The sequence below is a fragment of the Eubalaena glacialis genome, chromosome 13 (assembly GCF_028564815.1).
Source record: "Eubalaena glacialis isolate mEubGla1 chromosome 13, mEubGla1.1.hap2.+ XY, whole genome shotgun sequence".
Taxonomy (NCBI): Eukaryota; Metazoa; Chordata; class Mammalia; order Artiodactyla; family Balaenidae; genus Eubalaena; species Eubalaena glacialis.
Genome location: NC_083728.1, coordinates 91278952 through 91297601, shown reverse-complemented (window position 1 = coordinate 91297601; position 18650 = coordinate 91278952). Strand labels below are relative to the sequence as shown.

The following is an 18650-nucleotide window of genomic DNA, read 5'->3' as shown; positions in this document are numbered from 1 at the left end:
AACAGTGGCTGCTTTTATAAAAAGATTCGACCAATGTTATTTTTAAGAAGACAACTGGGCAAGCGTGAAGCATCTTGAATTTTTATTTATTTAAGTTCTTTCTACTCCACTGGAGACAATCACATTCACCAGCAGGATTATTCTTCTTAATACAAATGTTTATCAAATATCTTGTTAATACAAAAACGGCAATCTCACAACCACAGAAAGGGTCCAATACCAGCAGGACAGTTTTTAAAAGTCATGCCACAAATGCCAATCTCAACACTGTAGACACGATAGGTATATAAAAGTCAGTAGGAAAGACAATCAGAGCTCCTGTTTCCCCCTCAAGAAAGGCCTTCACAAGCAGCAGGATCTACACCTGCACAGAAGTAGGCAGGATGCCTTCACCTGCTGCCCCAGAGCTCAGCCCTCGGGAGCAAAACAGCCCAGCACCATGGGAGGAGGAAGATGCAACACCCAAGGACCACGACCTGGATCCCAGGCCCTGCCCCGCTGGACCGCCCTGGGCAAATCACTTAACCTCTCTGAGCAGTCTCAGTCTCCCCGTGTAATATGCAAACAGTAATTTCATCTTGCCAGGTTTTACGGGGAGAAATACACGAGAACACGGATGAGACTGAGCACATGTTGGTAATTGTGTGCATCTGACCTGTTAATTATGAAGACGGGACGGAACACAGAAAAGCGTACATGGGGTGAAGGCTGCAGCCCGCTGGTAAACCAGCTTCCAAAAACGTCAAGCTCTGATGTGCAGCCTTTGCCGATTTCCACGGTGTAAATATTCCCACCCTGGCCAGTCTCACACTAGCCATGGTTTAAGGACTTTCCAAGTTCCTGAATACCTAACATTCGGTCTCCAGGGCACCGCACGCATGTAAAGCACACCGGTGCCCTCAATGACTTCTCACCTCCCACCAGCGGTTGACAGTGTCAAACAGGGTGGCGTCTGCATCCCTGCAGCATCCCCTCCACAACCCGCACGCATCTCCCTCTGATGCCACCAACCAGACCACCTGTAGGACAGACACACGCCCCCTCCCTCCTCCACAGCTCACACCTCACGCCAGGGTTGACTTTTCCTAACCTCCCAGATAATCCAGCTCTCTGGCAGCACCCAGGCAGGAGGTTCCTGGATGCCCAGACTCCCTGGGGGACAGGGACAGTGGCCAATTGTAGGAAATGATCAGCCCAATGACAGCAGGAAGGTGGCGGCCAGGGCGGCCCGAGAGCAGGAAACAAATTTCACCTATCGTCTTCGTGTGGCCTAAAGAAAACACGCTCAATATGAGGGAAAACTTTATGTCGAAAGATCCTCATCACAGAGCTATGTTTATCACCTGAATTAAAAGCATGATTAAAGAAATTGTGGTACACCCGCTCAATGTAGACTTTTAAAATAATGTTTATAAAGGGCTTGAAATAAGAAGAAAAAATACTCAGAAAGTTAAAAAAAAAGGTAGGGTGTAAAGGTGTCTATAGCAAGAGAAGAAAACACCAAAGTTTAAAAGTACACATTGAGTGGAGAGAACAGAAAGAAAAAGGTGAGGAGTGGTTGGTTACCTGAGGCGGACACTGCCAAATATTTTCTACCTGTCTAGCATTTTCTGAAATTTTTATAGTAAGCATATATTTTTTCCAAAGCTTTTATTGATACTTTAGTTTTAATGTATTTATTTATTTTTGGCTGCGTTGGGTCTTTGCTGCTGCACGTGGGGTTTCTCTAGTTGCGGCGAGCAGGGGCTACTCTTCGTTGCAGGCTTCTCATTTCAGTGGCTTCTCTTTGTTTTGGAGCACGGGCTCTAGGCGCATGGGCTTCAGTAGTTGTGGCACGTGGGCTCAGTAGTTGTGGCTCACGGGCTCTAGAGCGCAGGCTCAGTAGTTGTGGCGCACGGGCTTAGTTGCTCCGCGGCATGTGGGATCTTCCTGGACCAGGGATCAAACCCGTGTCCCCTGCATTGGCAGGCGGATTCTTAACCACTGCACCACCAGGGAAGTCCAGTAAGCATATATTTTTATAATGAAAACATCTTTAAGGAAACAACCCCCTTCCAAGTCACTTGGATACGCACTCCCGCAAATGAGTCTCAGGGTCCCTCCTCAAGGCCACCCTGACATGTGAAGACCTTGTCTGTTTCACCGGGGTCCTGTCTCCTTCACCCTGGGGGCTGCAGACCCACTCAGGGCAGAGGCAAAGCTCGCTACAAACTTGAGTTGGAAAAACTAGCCCGAGAGCCTCCCGGGAGCGCTCCGAGGTATCTTCCGATGTGCAGAGACACCAAGAGTAAAGGCCTGGGCGGTCAGTGTCCCCGCAGACCCTGGTAGTGAACTTGCCTCTTCCGGCCCCAGATGTAAAGGGACCAAGACTCACAGGAGGCTCCCTCGCCAAGCCTTCCCAGCCTCAGAGAGGAGGAGGAGGTGGACACCAAGCCAGACCAAGCTCAAAGTCGCCCGTTCCTTCCAAACATGTGTCTGAGCACCTACTAAGCGCTGGGCGCTCTGCTGGGCACTGGGCATTGCCAACAATCGACGGCCACGGGGCCTGCCCTCAACATCGAGAGGGTATCCCAGACCACTGCTCACACCCCTCCTGCCTCTCTGTCCTGCCCACGTCTCCAGGTTCAGCTAAAATGGGCTAAAATTAGATAGCATCGGTCTATGATAACTACCGCTGATAGAGCGTCTCCAGACGTAAAACAAAGGGGACAACTCTGGATCCAGCCCTGGTTCTTAACAACGTTTAGTCTGGGCCCACGGGCCCCCCAAGACCCTTCCAGGGGGTTCCCAAAGTCAACCTGTTTTCATCATGATCCTACGACATTATTTGCCTCTTTCCCGCTCATGCTTTCATGCAAAGCTCTCCAGAGGCTACAGGACGGGTGACGTCAGAAGCCAAATGCAAAAGCAGACGGGAGACTCCGGTGCCCTCCGTTAAGCCAGACGTTCAAGAGATTTGCAAAAACATAAAATGATGCCACTCTTCCCCCTAAATCTTCTTGTGTTTGGAAACAATACCATTATCTTTAATAGAAAAATGTTACTTATGTTAATGTGTAATGAGTTTATGAATTAATAGGCATTTTAGAACACTGTCAGGTTTAATTTCTCATCCCGTATGATGAATGTTCACAGATAGAGCCCATAAACAAAAGTTCTCTGGTGTCCTCAATGGTTTTTAAAAGTTCAAAGGGGTTCCAAGACCAAACAGTTTGAGAACCACTGATCTACCAGCATCATCCAATAGAACCTTCTGCCATGATGGAAATGATCTATGGCTAGGCTGTCCAAAAAGGTAGCCACTGGCCCCGTGGGGCTATTGAGTACTTATGATGCGGGTAGTGTGACTGAGGCACTGAATTCTTTGTTTTATTTCATTTTAATTGACTTAAATTTAAAGAGCCACCTGCATTTAACAGCTACCATACCGGACAGCGTTGCTGTTGACGATGTCTCATATTTCTCTGTCCATTCGGGATTCTTTATTTTTACTTTCCCTTCACAAGTTACTTAACCTCTCCGAGCCACAGTCTCCAAATCAGTAAAAAGGGCTCATACCTACCTCTCAGAGTGACGGTAAGGACCACGGAAATCACACAGGACTTGGGACTGAGCTTAGGAAAAATCAGTGACAGGACCCAATTTAAGGAATAGCCTTGTGTATAAATGCAGGCTGCTGGGGGGGTTAATGTGAAACCACATGAAAAAGAGACAGCAAAAAGCAAGAGCAGTGGTTAGGTCCCCAGCCCCTGGACATGAGTTCTGTCCCCTGGAGAACCTCACCACTAACAAGCAGGGCCCGGCCTCAGAGAAGATGAGCTCCAGAGCAGGGCTTCTGGAACCAGTGTCCAAACCATCCGGGAGTTTGCTGGAAGTTCAGATTCCAGAGTTCCAACTACCCTTCCACCATGACCCGCTGGCTCAGCATTCCGGGGAAGGGGTGGGGATCTGGGACCTGCAGTTTAGCATCGCCCTGGGTGGTTTTCTGGCCAAACCCTAGGGCTGAGAACAGCTGCTCTGACTTCTTCCAGCAAAGGTGTGGCCTTGGCCCTGCAGTTAACAGGACAGAGGGGTTCCGTACACCAGTCGCAAGCTCCATTTTACAGATGAGGAAACTGAGGCACAGAGAGAATGAGGACTGGCCGGGGGCCTTGCACGCAGGCCAGTGTAGGGCTGGACTGGCTCCAGATTCCTGAGACAAAATTTCTGTGTGTCTCGGTGACAGGCCTGACACCAGGATCCTTCAGAGCTGCATCCCTGGCCAGCCTCTGAGAGGGGCACCATTGGGAAGCAGGGGGCAGTGGTGTGCTGGGCCTGGCTTGTACGCATTTCTTCCCAATGCATCTTCAGGAATGTCACTCTGGTAGGGTGAAACTGGCCATTGCGGGGGAAGGGGGGTTGGTATTTACACCATGGAAATTAGCTGCAGGCCAGGGTGTGGGGTTTTTTGTTTGTTTTTAATTATTGTTAAAAATTTTGAGTGTGGCTTTCCTCCCTGGAGGAAAGACTTGGGGGTAGTGGGTTTCCTTGGAAGCAGGAGATCTGGTCAAGGGACATGACGGTTGGGGGTTAGAGAGTCCTGGCTTCAAAGCTTCACTCTGCCGGTTCGAAGCTGGGTGCCCTTGGGAAAGTCGCCAAACTTCCCTGTGCTTTGGTTTCCTGCTTTGTAAGACCAGCCAGTAATCCTCGCCTCACGGGGTGGGAGTGAGGGTGCATGTCCGTCAGTGGAGAGAGCATCTCTAAAGCCACTGGCACAGAGACCGGTCCCCAGGAGGAGCGCCCTGCAGGTAAGCCCCGCCTCCCTCAGCTTCCTGCTCCTTCCCCCCGCACCTGTGAGTACACCTGAGCAGGTGTGCACATGTGGAAGTGGCTGCTGGGGTTTCCACGGGCACCTTCCGGACCCCACAGACCCCGCGATGCTATTCCCAGAGCCCACGTCTCAGCCTCTGATTACACAGTACGTGGCAGCAAATTTGACAGGTGCCTTTCTGACCAGGTCACTAGACCCATCTCCCAGCCTCGGAGCTCCACCTGCCGCTCTGAGCACCCGTGGTGCCTGAAGCCAGGGCGGGGTCTGTGGGCTGCCTGAGCAGCCCCTCCCCGTGTTCCCCATGGAGGCCTGGGCCCCAATGCCGGGGCTCAGGCAGCGCTGCAGGAAAACATTCAGAGCACTTCAGCTTTGGCAGACAGGCATGGAAAAGAGCTGGGTGAGCTGAAGCCCAGGACTGCCACCTTGTAAATCACCGCACTGTGCGGGGTACGTAGAGCTTCAGATCCAGGCCCACCTGCAAGTCCCATCTCTGTCCCCCTCCCCGCCACTGCTTTCCTAGGATTCTTCCCCAGCCTGAGCCCGAGGCTGATGGAAGGAAGGATGCTCAGCCCTGTTCCCACCATACGTTCAATTTCCAATCAAGACAGAAAGGCAGCTCTAGTCTACAATATTGATTTAAATCCCTCCCTGGCCTGAGGGGCTGATGGCCCCAGGGACAGCCCTGAGTAAGTTCTTCTCTGGGCCTTTCAGGGAAACCCTGCCAGCTGGGGACTAGGCCTCCACCAGCAAGCGTGCCTGCTCTGGTTTGTCCCGACGATGGCCAACGGACTAACTAAGCAGGTGGTCAACTGCAGGCCTGTCCGCCAGCACGGGGTGCCATGGGAGGTGTGCTGTTGAAATGTGAGCCTCTGCCCCACCCGCTGCATCTCCAGCCTCCCGCATCAGCTCCCACCCCTCAACGCGCCCCGGCAATGCCCAACTCAGGAGCACTCGCTAAAGTGCCCGGAGTGTCAAACAGGCCAGTCTGCTGCCAACTGCTCCCCTGGCTCCTTGGGGCAAAACAGCCGCCATGCTGGGTCATCCTGGCACATGACAGCTTCAAGGAAGAGGGAGCTGGCGGGCATCTGAATTGCCAGTATCGTGCCCTCTCCACTCCACATGCCCAGGGCACAGCCTAGAATGCTCCTGGGACAGGGCCTTACCTAAGAAGAGACTGGCCTACGGAACATCTTTTCCTTTCCTGCAATGTTCGTGATATATTTGGAGAAGGTCCAGGGTCTAGGCTTGGATTAAGTGGAATCCTGGGAAATTCACTCTCAGAATGATGCTGGGGAAGAGAGACAGTTCACGGGAAGCAGGTCCTGAATTGGAATGGGGGTGGGGAAGTGTGGTCAAGGCTGCACAGAATACCCAGAATACCCTCCAGTGTCCTCACCGGCCTGTCCACAGTCAGAAATTCCACCATTAGTGATTCATTCCTTTGGGCAGCACAGGCTCTGTCCCCTCATTATCATTATCAGGGGTTGCTTTCCAACCAAGGAAGCTAATTAGGATACCAGGCCGGGTGTTTTACAGTCATATCTTGCTGAATCTTCAAGCAACCCTGCAAGGTGTAGCCTAATCACACCCATCTTACAGCAGAGGACACTGAGGCCCAGAGAGGTTAAGGAATTGGCCCAAGCCCTCAGAAAGGGGGGGATGCCGCAACTGGTCCCAAGTCTAGCAAGACGCGGTCCCTCCCTCCAGGAGCTCCTGGGTTGGGTGGCAGGTGCAAGTACCAGGGTGACAAAGGACAGGGCTCCGAGTGTGGGCAGGTGAGCACAGGGGTTTTGGTAAGCAGAGGGGGGAGCCCCTAGGTCAGAGGAAGGTCGGAAGTTCTTCAGTGCTAATGCCCGAGTAGGGCTTTGAAGGATGTGCAGGAGTGAGTTGGGTGAATGAGGGGTAAACAGAGTCCCCATCAGAGGAACCGGCACCTCAAAAGGTGTGGGAGATAACAGGGCAGGCTGTCTAGGGGAAAATGTCAGACCCAACACCCAGGAGGAGCACGAGGAGACGCAGGTATCAGAGGAGTTCAGCAGGAGCTGGGGGACCAGTAAAGAAAGCCCCGGGTCAGTGTCCCAAGCACCCAGCATTGGCCCTGTCACAGGGCTTTGGTCCCCATCAACCCCTTGATGACGGGACTGTCATCTCGGCCTGCCATGGTGCCATGCTTTGGGAGCTTTCCTAAACAGCATCCCAGAACCCACGTGACCCCTCCCCACCTCGGGCTCAGGCAGAGGTCAGGTCACAGTGTCCCTGCCCCCAACCAGGGGCAAGCCTTGCCCTCCAGCCTGCCCTTCCCCCGCAAAGCTTCCCCTCCCCCCCAACTCCAACCCTGACCCCAACTGATGGGAAATACTTGGTGGGCTCCACAGGGCAGGTGTGCAGAACAGAGGCAGCTTCCAGGGTCTGGGAGTGTCAGTGTAGACACACACACACACACACACACACACACACACACACGCAAGAGGACAAAACATCCCCAAGGCATCTCCCAGCTCAGAACCTGCCTGCCTGAGGAATGTGTCGGATGATTTAATACCGGCTTGGATATGGGATTCCAGATGCCGGAGTCCTGAAATACCCTGGAATGTACGAGAACTAAGCATAAGGCATCTTGTCTTTGCCCACTTGACTCTGGTTGGGAGTCACAGAATGAAGCCTGTAGAATGAGACAGATCTTGACCCACAGAGTCTGAGATTCCAGGTCAGACCCTGGAACTAGGCCTGGACCCCTCCCAGTAAATGTCCGTGTGCCGGGTGCAGATCGCTGGCCCAGCCCTGGGAGGGGGCCGAGGATAGGCCCCTGGAAGCCTTTTCTTTGGGCTCCTGGGGGCTTCAGAGGTTGGGGTATCCCAGCCACTCTGCCCAGACCCCTATCAAATTAGCCGAGGGCTTCTCTCTAGGGCTCATCGGAGGAGCCTCCAAGGGCCGCTGATTGGCACCCAGTAAGAATCTGAATCACAACCCCTAAGTCGGGAGCAAGCAGACAACTTCTTGGGATCTGCTTGCCCCTCCCCATCCCCACCCCACCCCCAATAAATGGCTCTCATAATTTCTCTGGATTTTTTGGCATGAGAAGAAATGGCCAAGTGACAGCTTTCCCATCCGCAACCACTCATTCCTCTACACTGAGAACCAGCTACGGTGCAGTAGAACGACAGGGGCTGCTCTGGGTACACTCGGTCTCCCCCCATGGCCCCAAACTGCCCCCTCTAGGGGATAAGCCTGCTCCCCGACATGGAAACACTGAACTGGTCTGGGCATGACCCCAGTGCAGAGCACACGGGGCAAGCAAGGCAAAGAGGTGCCATCGTGAGTGCCAAGTCGATTGGTAGTGGCTTCCCAGAGTAGTCTTGGGAAGGATCCTGATACCACACCACGCTGCAGTTGATTGGTGATGTCTGCCACGGTCGTGGATATTCACCATCCCTGATCTACAAGCTGGGTGACTTTCCCTGAGCGGGGGACAATTCCCCAGCCAGGACTTTGGTAGCAGAGAAGGAGGCCCTGGCCACCCAGGTACAAATAACCCACTAGACTCCCTGATAGATTTCTCAGGACCTTAGGAAGCTCATATTGGCCCATCATTCCTCAGTTGGCCAGGACCACGTCTGCCCCCTTTTCTGACTATGTTAACGTTGGTTGTATTAGGAAACATTTGTCTAGAATAGAAACACATTACAGGGTTAATTTCTCCTCTGTAAAAATGACTAAATGCTTTCTTTCTCACCTAGGACCCAAGGGGTGGTCTGGCTGTCATCAGAAGTAACCTTGGACCCATCAAAAAGCTCTACCCATAGGAGGGAAGACGGGGGGCCTGGGCGCTGGGCTCTGGGCTCAAGTTCGCAGAAACACTTCCCTGTGATGCTCTGCTCCAAAAGCCTAAATGTCCTGAGCAGGCTGAGCCACCTCATTTGGACACCTTGGCCTGCAGGGTGCTGGGCAGATACAGGTACCTCCAGATGGCATAGTAGTGGGTACCAGCACCAAATGCCACAAAGAGATGCCAGATGGCGTGGGCAAAGGGGATCCTCCCGTCACTCTTGAAGAACACCATGCCCAAGCAGTAGAAGACCCCTCCGGTCACCAGCTCCCAGATGCCCTCGGTGTTGGGCTGTCGGCAAGGACAAGGGTGAGCACAGGTCAGATGAGCAGCCAGCAAGACCAGAATCACCCAGCCATTCCCCCCCAACCCAGGGCGAGAAGACATGTGGATGGTGAGGCAGCCCAGAGTCCCAGGTGGGGCGTCTCAACACAGTGACGTCATCAATTCTCCCCAAATTCATTCTCCAGTGTAACACGTTTCTATCAAAATCTCAAAGAATATTTTATAGCTTTGTTATCTTTTCTAAAAAGCAATATATCTGGGTGTATCCCAAAAGAAGTGAAAGCAGAGACTCAGACAGGTACATGTACATCCAAGTTCACAGCAGCATCATTCACAGTAGCCAAAAGGTGGAAGTAACCCAAGTGTCCATCAAGAGAAGAATGGATAAACAAAGTGTTATTCATGTTACTTTATACAATGGAATATTATTCAGCCTTAAAAAGGAAGGAAACTCTGACACATGATACAACATGGAGGAACCTCAAGGATGTTATGCAAAGTGCAATAAGCCAGTCACAAAAGGGCAGATCCTGTAGGATTCCATTTATGTGAGGTTCCTGGAGGAGTCAAAATCATAGTCAAAAAGTAGAAGGGTGGCTCCTGGGGGCTGAGGGTGGGGGAGGGGAGTTAGTGGGTAACGAGGACAGAGTTTCAGTTTGGAAAGATGAGAAAGTTCTGTGGACGGATGGTGGTGATGGATGCACAACGAGGTGAATGTACTTCGTGCCCCTGAGTTGTACACTTAAAAATGGTTAAAATCATAAATCCTATGCATATTTTATCACAATTTTTTAAAGTAATACATACTCATGGCGAAAAATTTTAGAGAAAAATGAAGAACAGCAAGAAAAAAGCAGCAGTCCCAGCCCCCCGAGGTGAGCACTGTTAACACCTGGGTTTTTGTTGGTTATGGGGGCTCGAAGAACAGGAGGGACAGAGGGAACAGGGAGTAAGAAGAACCCACTGCCCCCTCTCCCTGAGCCCACTTCCCGCAGGTATCACTGCTTACCACCAATAATGGTGTCTGACGGTATCCTTCCAGAATTGTCTAGACACACACGATATTCGGTCTGCACTTCATATACATGTACGTGTGCAGGGGAACTAATCACTTTAGAAAAGGGGGCTCGCACCATCCCTGCCGTCCTGAGACATCAGTTCCACGACATAGTCTTGTGGAGATCAGACTACATCCCCACGTGGAGATCCACGCCAGTCTTTGGAACAGCTGGGTAGTATTTCATTGAACATATGTATTGTCACGCACCCAGTTCTCAAGAGGTGATACCTGAGTATTAAGGACATATTACGGTAACACTTCCCAGCGCTTACTATGTGCCAGGCCTTGTACATAGCACAAGGGGCCTTACGTGAGGTATCTAATGCCACCTTCACAGCAATCTCACGAGGCAGGGTGACTATGTGACAGGCATGGACACACGCCCACGACAACATGCCAAGTGAGAAAAGCATGTTGTTTAACAGTGTGATCCCATTTTTGTAAAAGAAGAACAAACAAGTCAATATGTCCGCATATCCACACAGACTTGCCTATAAATAAAAAATGGAGGGAATTCTCTGACGGTCCAGTGGTTAGGACTCGGCGCTTTCACTGCCGGGGTTCAGTCCCTGGTCAGGGAACTAACACCCCGCAAGCCAAGTGGTGCAGCCAAAAAAAAAAAATGTAAAAGATACACAACGATCCATTAATGGTGGTTGCCGCTGGGGCATCACATTGCGGAGGGGGTGAGAGGGGGATTTCAGCTCTTTTATACATTTTCAGACAGGACTTATTTTTTGCAGTGAGTATGTATTTAAATATACACTTACAATATATGTATATATGTATTTAAATTATGTAATACATAATTTGATGGATATTATATAATTAATAGATATAACTTAAACATACATATTTAAACAAGCAAACTTGGCGGGGGGAAGGTAATCTGTAAAAATGAATACAAATCACAGGGAAAATGTTGAGTAGGAAAACTAATGGGGAGAGATTTCACTGCCAAGTATTAAGATGCAACAAAAGCTAAAGTAAGTAACACGGTTTGGTACTAGTATAAGAATAGGCCAACTTGTGAAACAGACCCACATATACGTATATGAAGCTAACATATGATAAAAGGAACATTTTTAAATGGTAGATAAATAACTGCCTAATCATTTGGGGAGGAATCACCATATACATAAGAAACGGCGGTGGGAATACAGAGTTTAAAATTAGAAGTTAAACCGTAAAAGAAACAGGAGAAAATATAGGTAAATACTCATATAAACTTGGGAAAGGGAAGACCTTCCTAACCATAACACTTAAGGTAAAACCATAAAATTAAAAAAAAAAAAATAAGAGCTATATATGGATACTAACATGCTCAGAAATTTTTCACTTCAAAATATTTTCAACTTTAAAATAAACCGCTACTCATAGATAAGAGATTAGTTTAGACAAAGATCAATGCCTCAAATATATATAATGTAATGTCATTTAAATTTATAGGATAAGTTATTTATTGGTCATTTCAAACAGATAACAGTCAATTTTAATTTTGGGGAAAAAAAAGAAGTATCTATTTAAACACAAATTCCTCCAGCAAGATCTATAGGACATACGTCCTTTCTTCTTTTGAAATAATTTTATTAGCTATAATTGACACACCATAAAATTCACCCTTTTAAAGTTCACAATCTAGTGGCTTCTTGACTACATAAATTTTTAACATCTGCCAACAATAATCATTTAAAAGTAAGAAACTGTTACCTGGCCTAGGGAGGTACCAGCAGGCTGAGTTGACCGTGCCCATTTGACAGAAGGGACAACAGGCTCAGAGAGGAAAGGGGATCCACCCACGGCCACACAAGCTGCTGCTCTTCCATGGCTGGGGCCCTGAGGCCTCTCCCTGCAAGGCTCTGCCGCTCACAGGGCGAGGTGGTGCAGCCCAAAGATCCCAATACTCGGGGTTGGAGGTTACGGGGCCACATCCCAGCTCAGCCCCTCGAGGGCTGCACGTCCTTGGGCCAGTCACCTTCTCTCTCAGAACCTGAGCATCCTTGTTCATAAAATGGAGGTGGTCACATCCATCTCCAAGGACGCCTGGGGCGGGGAAGTAAGGTCCTGTGAGTAAGCTTCCTGCACGTCACAAGGGCTCAGGATGCACGGTAAAGAGGTCAACCTTCACGTGCCAAGAAGCAGTTTAGGGTGTGGAAGCATCAGAGGGGGTGTCAGAAGTCTGAGACTCGGCTCTGCCTCCATGGCCACCTATGTTATTATTATAGATTTAATTTAGCGATTGGGTACTTACTCTGTTCCAGGCACCATTCTAAGCACTGTCCATGGGTTTTTCTTACTTGATCCCTAAATAGGCGGGAACTGGAGCCCCGAGGGACTAATGAACTCATTGGAGGTGAAGCAGAGAGAGGAGGTGCCGTAGAACCGGGGAGCTGAGCCCTTGGGTGACCTGCACGTTCTCCTGCCTCAGCCCGCAAGTCACGCTGACCCCAGGCCTCAGTTCCCTCGTCTGCCAGAGGAGGAGGTTCAACCTGACAATCTCCAGAGACTGAGATCTGTGGGTCCCCTCCAGCCAGACGGGAGGCCCCACGCCACGTGGGGGCGACTTACCATGGAAAGAATGACCAGGGCGGGGAAGAAGCCCATGATGACGTAGCAGAGCAGCTCCACGAGCTTGTACCTGCCAGGAAGACAAGCCATCTTGGCCTCAGGACAGCCTCCCCACAAGGGATAGCCCCCCGCTCGGGTTAGGAGGGGACACCCTGGCCGGAAGTGTAAGAGAAAGGGACTCCACCCTCTGCCCAGCACTCCTGGGCCCAGATTTCATCCAGCTACACCCAGCAGGTGCTGGCAGAGTTGGGTGGCCATGGGAGGGTCTCTTTCTCTCTCTGAGACTTGGTTTCCACATCCATGAAATGACATTTGAGGACTGCAAATGCTGGGTGTAGCATGCCTATGGGTGCTTCCCATGCTCAACCCAGGGCAGACATTACTATTCGATCCCAGCACCTTTCCACACAAGGCCCAAGCAGCCACTCTCCATCCATCTGAGTGGCTGCACCAACTGACACCTGTTTGCTGTCCCTGGAGATTCCAGGAGTCTGTTATTCCCTTTGGCTTCTCTAGCTCTGTTTCTTTCCCACACTAAATCATTCCCAGCCTGTCACTCAGCAGGATGGAAGGGAGTGGGCAGCCCTGAGAGCCTCTCCCCCTTATCTGCTAACACAGCTTCGGGAAGGCAGGTAATACCTGACATCATTCAGTGGGTCTAGGAACCTACAATGCCCTTTTTTTTTTTTTTTCTTTTTAAACTCTTCAGATTGACCCTATGGGCTGTGGACCTGGTGGCCATCAATGGACCTGAACACAGGGATGCCAGGCACAGCGGTGCCCTCATGCTTCTGGGGTTATCCTGGGGTCTCATCTCACTGGGGGCAGGGAGGAGGCCCTGATGGAGGCACCCCCCCCCCCGCACCTGAGGCCGCTCCCCCAAGCCCTGGCTTACCGCTCATGGAAGAAGAAGACATAGATGGTGCCAACAGAGGCCATGATCCAGACCAGCCATCGCATGTGGGAGGCCCAGGGGCCCAGCTCGCGAAGGTTCAGCCTGGGAGGGAGAGCCAAGGGCACAGCCTGAGGGGGGCACTGGGATCTAGCCCTCCACAGCCAGCCCGTCACAGGAACACCGACCCCAGAGAACCCCTGTCCCCATGGCTCCACGTGTGGGATGTGGCCTCTCACGGGAGGACACGTGGAGAGAAAGAGAAACTGAAACAATAGGCAATTATTAGAGCAAAATTAGCACAACTGATAATGTCCAAGCATTGAAAGAAAAGGGCATCTCAAGCCAGTGGGCATATAAACAAGTAAAGCCTGTTTGGAGAATGTATCAGACTCTGAAGGGCACGTATCCCGTGGCCCGGGCACTCCAAGTTCAGGGGCTGGCCAGAGGAACGCTGTTTTGCGAGCACACAGAGGCACAGAAAAGGACATTCATCCCAGCATCAGTCCCTGTAGGAAACACCTGAAAACCACTCAAACTGGCCACCAAAAGGGGGCGGGAATATAAGGTGAGTATCCCTCCAGGCTGGTTACTAATGTATTGACTCTCAGCTCTACATTCACCCTTTTTGCCGGCTGGGTTTTCAACTGAGCTGGGCCTCGTGTATTTCTTCCTTTGCAACTGGCACAGCATCAAGTCTGTCAGTAGAGGGTGATGGAGAGACTTTGCAGAAGGAATTCCTTCCTTCCTTCCGGATTCCTGTGACTCTCTCCCCAGGCTCCTGGAAAGTGGGCTTTTCTCTCCACTGCTTGGCACAGATGGTGTCTCCAGGGCCAGGTGTCTGCGGGTCCCAGCCTTCTCCAGCCTTTGGCCTCTGTGTGTTTCCTCCAGCTGTTGGCTTAGGTACACAGTCGGGGGCCCCGGACAGTGCAGGCCTGTGCCCCAGGCCAGGGAGCTGCTCCCGCACGCTCTCTGCAGCCCCACACACATGTGTTCCTGTCCAGCATGCGGGCTCGCTTCAGCCTGTGCAGCCGTCTGCACAACGAAACTGCACGGAAACGCTCCAGATTCCTGCAGAGAGGGACTCTGGTTCCAGAAGATGGTGATTTTTCTTTTGCCCACCTCGATGTTTATAACTCTATCGTGTTTGTTTTCTGAAGCACTGGGGAAGGAAGATTCTTTGTCACACTGGATCCTGCCAGTTTTTTCCATCCTTCGTGACATGGTCCTGCCGGCCTCGTGAATCACGTGAATGACGTCTGTGTCCTCTGATTCTCTCTCTCTCAACCCCTCATCCAAGCAACTGCCAAGTTCTCCCGACTCTTCCTCCTACAAAGCCCGCAAGCCAGGGCACATCTCCCCACCTCGGCACCTGTACCCCTCCTTCACGGCACAGTTGTGGTTCATTCCTTGTGTCAGTATCCTTGGGACAGTCAACGTCTGCATCCTCCGTGAGACTGTAAGTCCCATAAGGAGAGAGAGTCTGTGTCTTTGGTCACAGCCGTATCCTCAGACACCAGCACGGGATGGGCACAGAGCCGGTGCCCAAGTGGTCACAGCCAGGGATAAAGAGTAGAAATCCAGGCATTGAATCAGCCAAGCGGGGGACAGTCAGAGGGCTATTCTAGAAATCTACATCAAGAATAGTTACGGCAGCTGAGCACAAAACCTAAGCTTTACTCTAATTGGCAACATCCAAAAAGAAACCTGGCTCCCAACAACTACAAGTGGTGCCTGGGGGTGACACGGGGCCATCAGGAGGCGGCGTTGTGGACTGAGTGCCCAGCCACAGCTTCTGGCTTCTCCCTCCTGCTCTCAGCTTCTCCCGTGGCTCCCACCTACCCACTCCAGCAGCAGCCCCTCACCCAGGACCAACACTTCTTCTCGGAGCCTCCATACGCCTGCCCACCTGGCATCCGACAACCAGAAGCATCCTGGTTGGCAGGACAGAAGCACGTCCCCTCCTCCCGCAAAGCCCAGCTGGGTGTGGGGCTGCCTCTGACGATGTCTCCAGGCTGACGGCAGCAGGGCTGATTTCCTAACACTCCCGAGAGTCACTGATTTCCTGGGGAAAGCTGATGCCGGAAACCCTGGCATCCCCCGCTCTACATCCCCTCTCCCCCGCCTTCAGTCACTCAGTCCACTCAGTTTCCTGTAAATATATTTTCCATCCATCCATCCATCCACCCACCCATCCATCTATCCGTCCTCTTGACTCCAAGGCCACTACCAGGGCCCCAGCCATCACAATCTCTCTCCCAGGTCCTTGCACCAGCCTCCTCACACCTCCCTGCTCCCAAGGCATCACCTTTCAGTCCAAAAAATAAAACTACATCAATATCCTGTTTCAAATCCCCAACCACTCCTCAGTGTAGACCAGCAGCCCCCGTCTGTACCCTGTTCACCACCACACCCGCACTACAATGACTGACCAGAGGACCTTGGAGCAATAATCACCCTCAAACGCCGGTCACAGGAGGTGGAGACCTGTGGTTTATTCGCCCAGAACGCTGTCCAGCAAGCAGACTGGACGGTGACCCCTGCAATCATGACTCCACGACTCTCACCACATAATGTTGCCCGAAAGAAGCAAGATCCGAAAGAACGATGATCCCATTAACATGAAGTAAGAAATCAGGCAAAACTACCTTATGATGGCAGATGTCAGGACTGTGGTTACCCCTGGGGGGCAGCGGACTGGGGAGGGGCTGGAGATGTTTTGTTTCTCCACCTGGGTGCTGGCTGCAGCGTGTGGGAACTCACTGTGCATATCCCCCGGGCACATCTCAATAAAACGTGTTTCAAAAGCAGTCGTCTTTGTGCGCACCGACAAAACCCGTTGATTAGTTGAGATGATGAAAAAGAACGCTCCGTTTACGACAGCCAAAAATGGGAATTCCCCAGGCAAAAATGGAACAAACCTCTGTGGCTCCCACTCCTCAGAGGCCAATGTGCAGATTCTCAGAGCGGCACACCTCCTCCAGGAAGCCCTCCTGAGGCCGCCTCTGCAGGGTGGTGCCTCCTCTGAGCTCCACGGCTGCATGCGCACAGGCCCGTGTCACCGTGCTGTCACTGTCCTGTCACAGAGCCCCTCTGCCAGCCAGAACCTTAGCGTCCTGACCCCCAGCACCGCCCGGCCACCCAGACACATTCAACAAGTATGACTGAACGGCCCTTCTCCCCTCACAGGGGCTCTGCAGGCTTCCCAGCTTTTCGCGTGTGACCTGAGTGTTTCTTTATTCCAGAACTTTCGAAAACCCTGAGGCACTTGCTGGGGGAGTTTATTTTTTTTGGTTTTGGTTTTTTATTTATTTATTTATTTATTTTTGGCTGCGTTGGGTCTTTGCTGCTGCGCGCAGGCTTTCTCTAGTTGCAGCGAGCGGGGGCTACTCCTCGTTGCAGTGCACGGGCTTCTCATTGCGGTGGCTTCTCTTTGTTGCGGAGCACGGGCTCTAGGTGAGGGGGCTTCAGTAGTTGTGGCACGTGGGCTCAGTAGTTGTGGCTCGCAGGCTCTAGAGCTCAGGCTCAGTAGTTGTGGCTCACAGGCTTAGTGGCTCCGTGGCATGTGGGATCTTCCCGGACCAGGGCTGGAACCCGTGTCCCTGGCATTGGCAGGCGTATTCTTTTTTTTTTGTTTTTTAAATCCAGTATTTCAGGTTCATTTTTTTTTTTTAATTAATTAATTTATTTATTTTTGGCTGTGTTGGGTCTTCGTTTCTGCGCGAGGGCTTTCTCTAGTTGCGGCAAGTGGGGGCCACTCTTCATCGCGGTGCGCGGGCCTCTCACTATTGCGGCTTCTCTTGTTGCGGAGCACAGGCTCCAGACGCGCAGGCTCAGTAGTTGTGGTGCACGGGCTTAGTTGCTCCGCAGCATGTGGGATCTTCCCAGACCAGGGCTGGAACCCGTGTCCCCTGCACTGGCAGGCGGATTCTTAACTACTGCGCCACCAGGGAAGCCCCTTGCTAGGGGAGTTTAAACTGGTACAATCTGTGGAGGGTGACTCGGCAGCAATGAGTAAGGCCCGCTCCTGCCCCCCAGCCGTCCAAGCCTCGAATTTACCCCACAAAGATCAGGCTTGGCCATGTGAACCTGCTGTTTCTGTAGATCAGAAAAGGTTGCCTCAACAATTTCACCTGATTCGAGCCAACAGAACCAAGCACCTATGCTGAGTGGTGCAACAGCAAGGACTTTCACTGCAGCCCTGTTTGTTATAGCAAAGGAAGGGGGAGTGCCCACGTCATAAATATTCATAAATAGGGGTGGCCGGGGAACATTAATACTGCTGTAAAAAAAAAAAGAAAGAAAAAGGAGTGGGGAAATCTTCAAGGTACTAATATGGAAAGATGTCCCCAAGTCCATGACTAAGAGAATGAAAGCAAACTGCAGAGTTTGTACAGTATCCTTCCTTTTGTATTAAAGTAGGAAAGTATAAGTATAAATATAAACATATAAAATATAGATATGTGTGTGCATGTATTTGCATATATACATATGCATATACTCAAATGTGTGTCTGTACATATACTCATACATACACGTTTGCTCTTTCCTACACAAAAGAACTCCGGAAGGATACACAGGAAACTGGTACTAAGTAGTTGCTTCTAGGAAGGAGAATGGGTGGTGGGCGTCTTTTTACCTACACGCTTCTATGCCAACATATCACCCAGCCAAACACGAAGAAATTCAAACAAAGGAGAGAGAGGATGCCAGCCCTCCCGGGGACCCGCAGAGACACTCACCAGGGCGCGTAGGAGGCCGCAATGAAGAAATAGATGACCATGCGGTCGGACATGTGCAGACAATGCTCCACCGTCCTGTGGCAGAGAAGGCGGGTTACGGGCCCTGCCCTGGACTAATGGGCTTTGGGGGAGCCTGGGCTCGGGGCTGATGCACCTCCATCCACCATGACCCCTTGGGCCTCGGTGTCCCCATCTGTGAGTGACCAGAGCAGTGGTTTTCCAACCAGGCTCCCTGTCACCCTAGGAGTTGAATGGAGACACCTTGGGGGGGGTCCCACCAAGGACCCTCCTCCCTCTGACAGCCTCCTCCCATACTTTAATCAGAGAAAGTCTGCATTCTGTTTTATATACTGGGCTTTTTGAAAGATTTCAAATGATAAAGAATTCAGTAGCTTAAAAAAAAAGTGTGAGACACAGACTCACAGATACAGAGGACAAACTAGTGGTTACCAGTGGGGAGAGGGAAA

The 18650-nt window shown here is 51.3% G+C and overlaps 1 protein-coding gene across 1 annotated transcript in view; it reads right to left on the bottom strand.

Moving 5' to 3' along the window:
* Positions 1 to 8723: 8723 nt before the first annotated feature.
* The window catches only part of MMD2 (monocyte to macrophage differentiation associated 2), a 38683-nt gene continuing 28756 nt past the window's right edge, over positions 8724 to 18650 (bottom strand). Inside the window, exons 4-7 of the mRNA XM_061208998.1 lie at positions 18184 to 18258; positions 13445 to 13546; positions 12550 to 12619; positions 8724 to 8927 (exon numbers count right to left, since the gene is read on the bottom strand). Coding sequence (XP_061064981.1) covers positions 8724 to 8927; positions 12550 to 12619; positions 13445 to 13546; positions 18184 to 18258 — 451 coding nt within the window. The remainder of the gene's footprint in view (positions 8928 to 12549; positions 12620 to 13444; positions 13547 to 18183; positions 18259 to 18650) is intronic.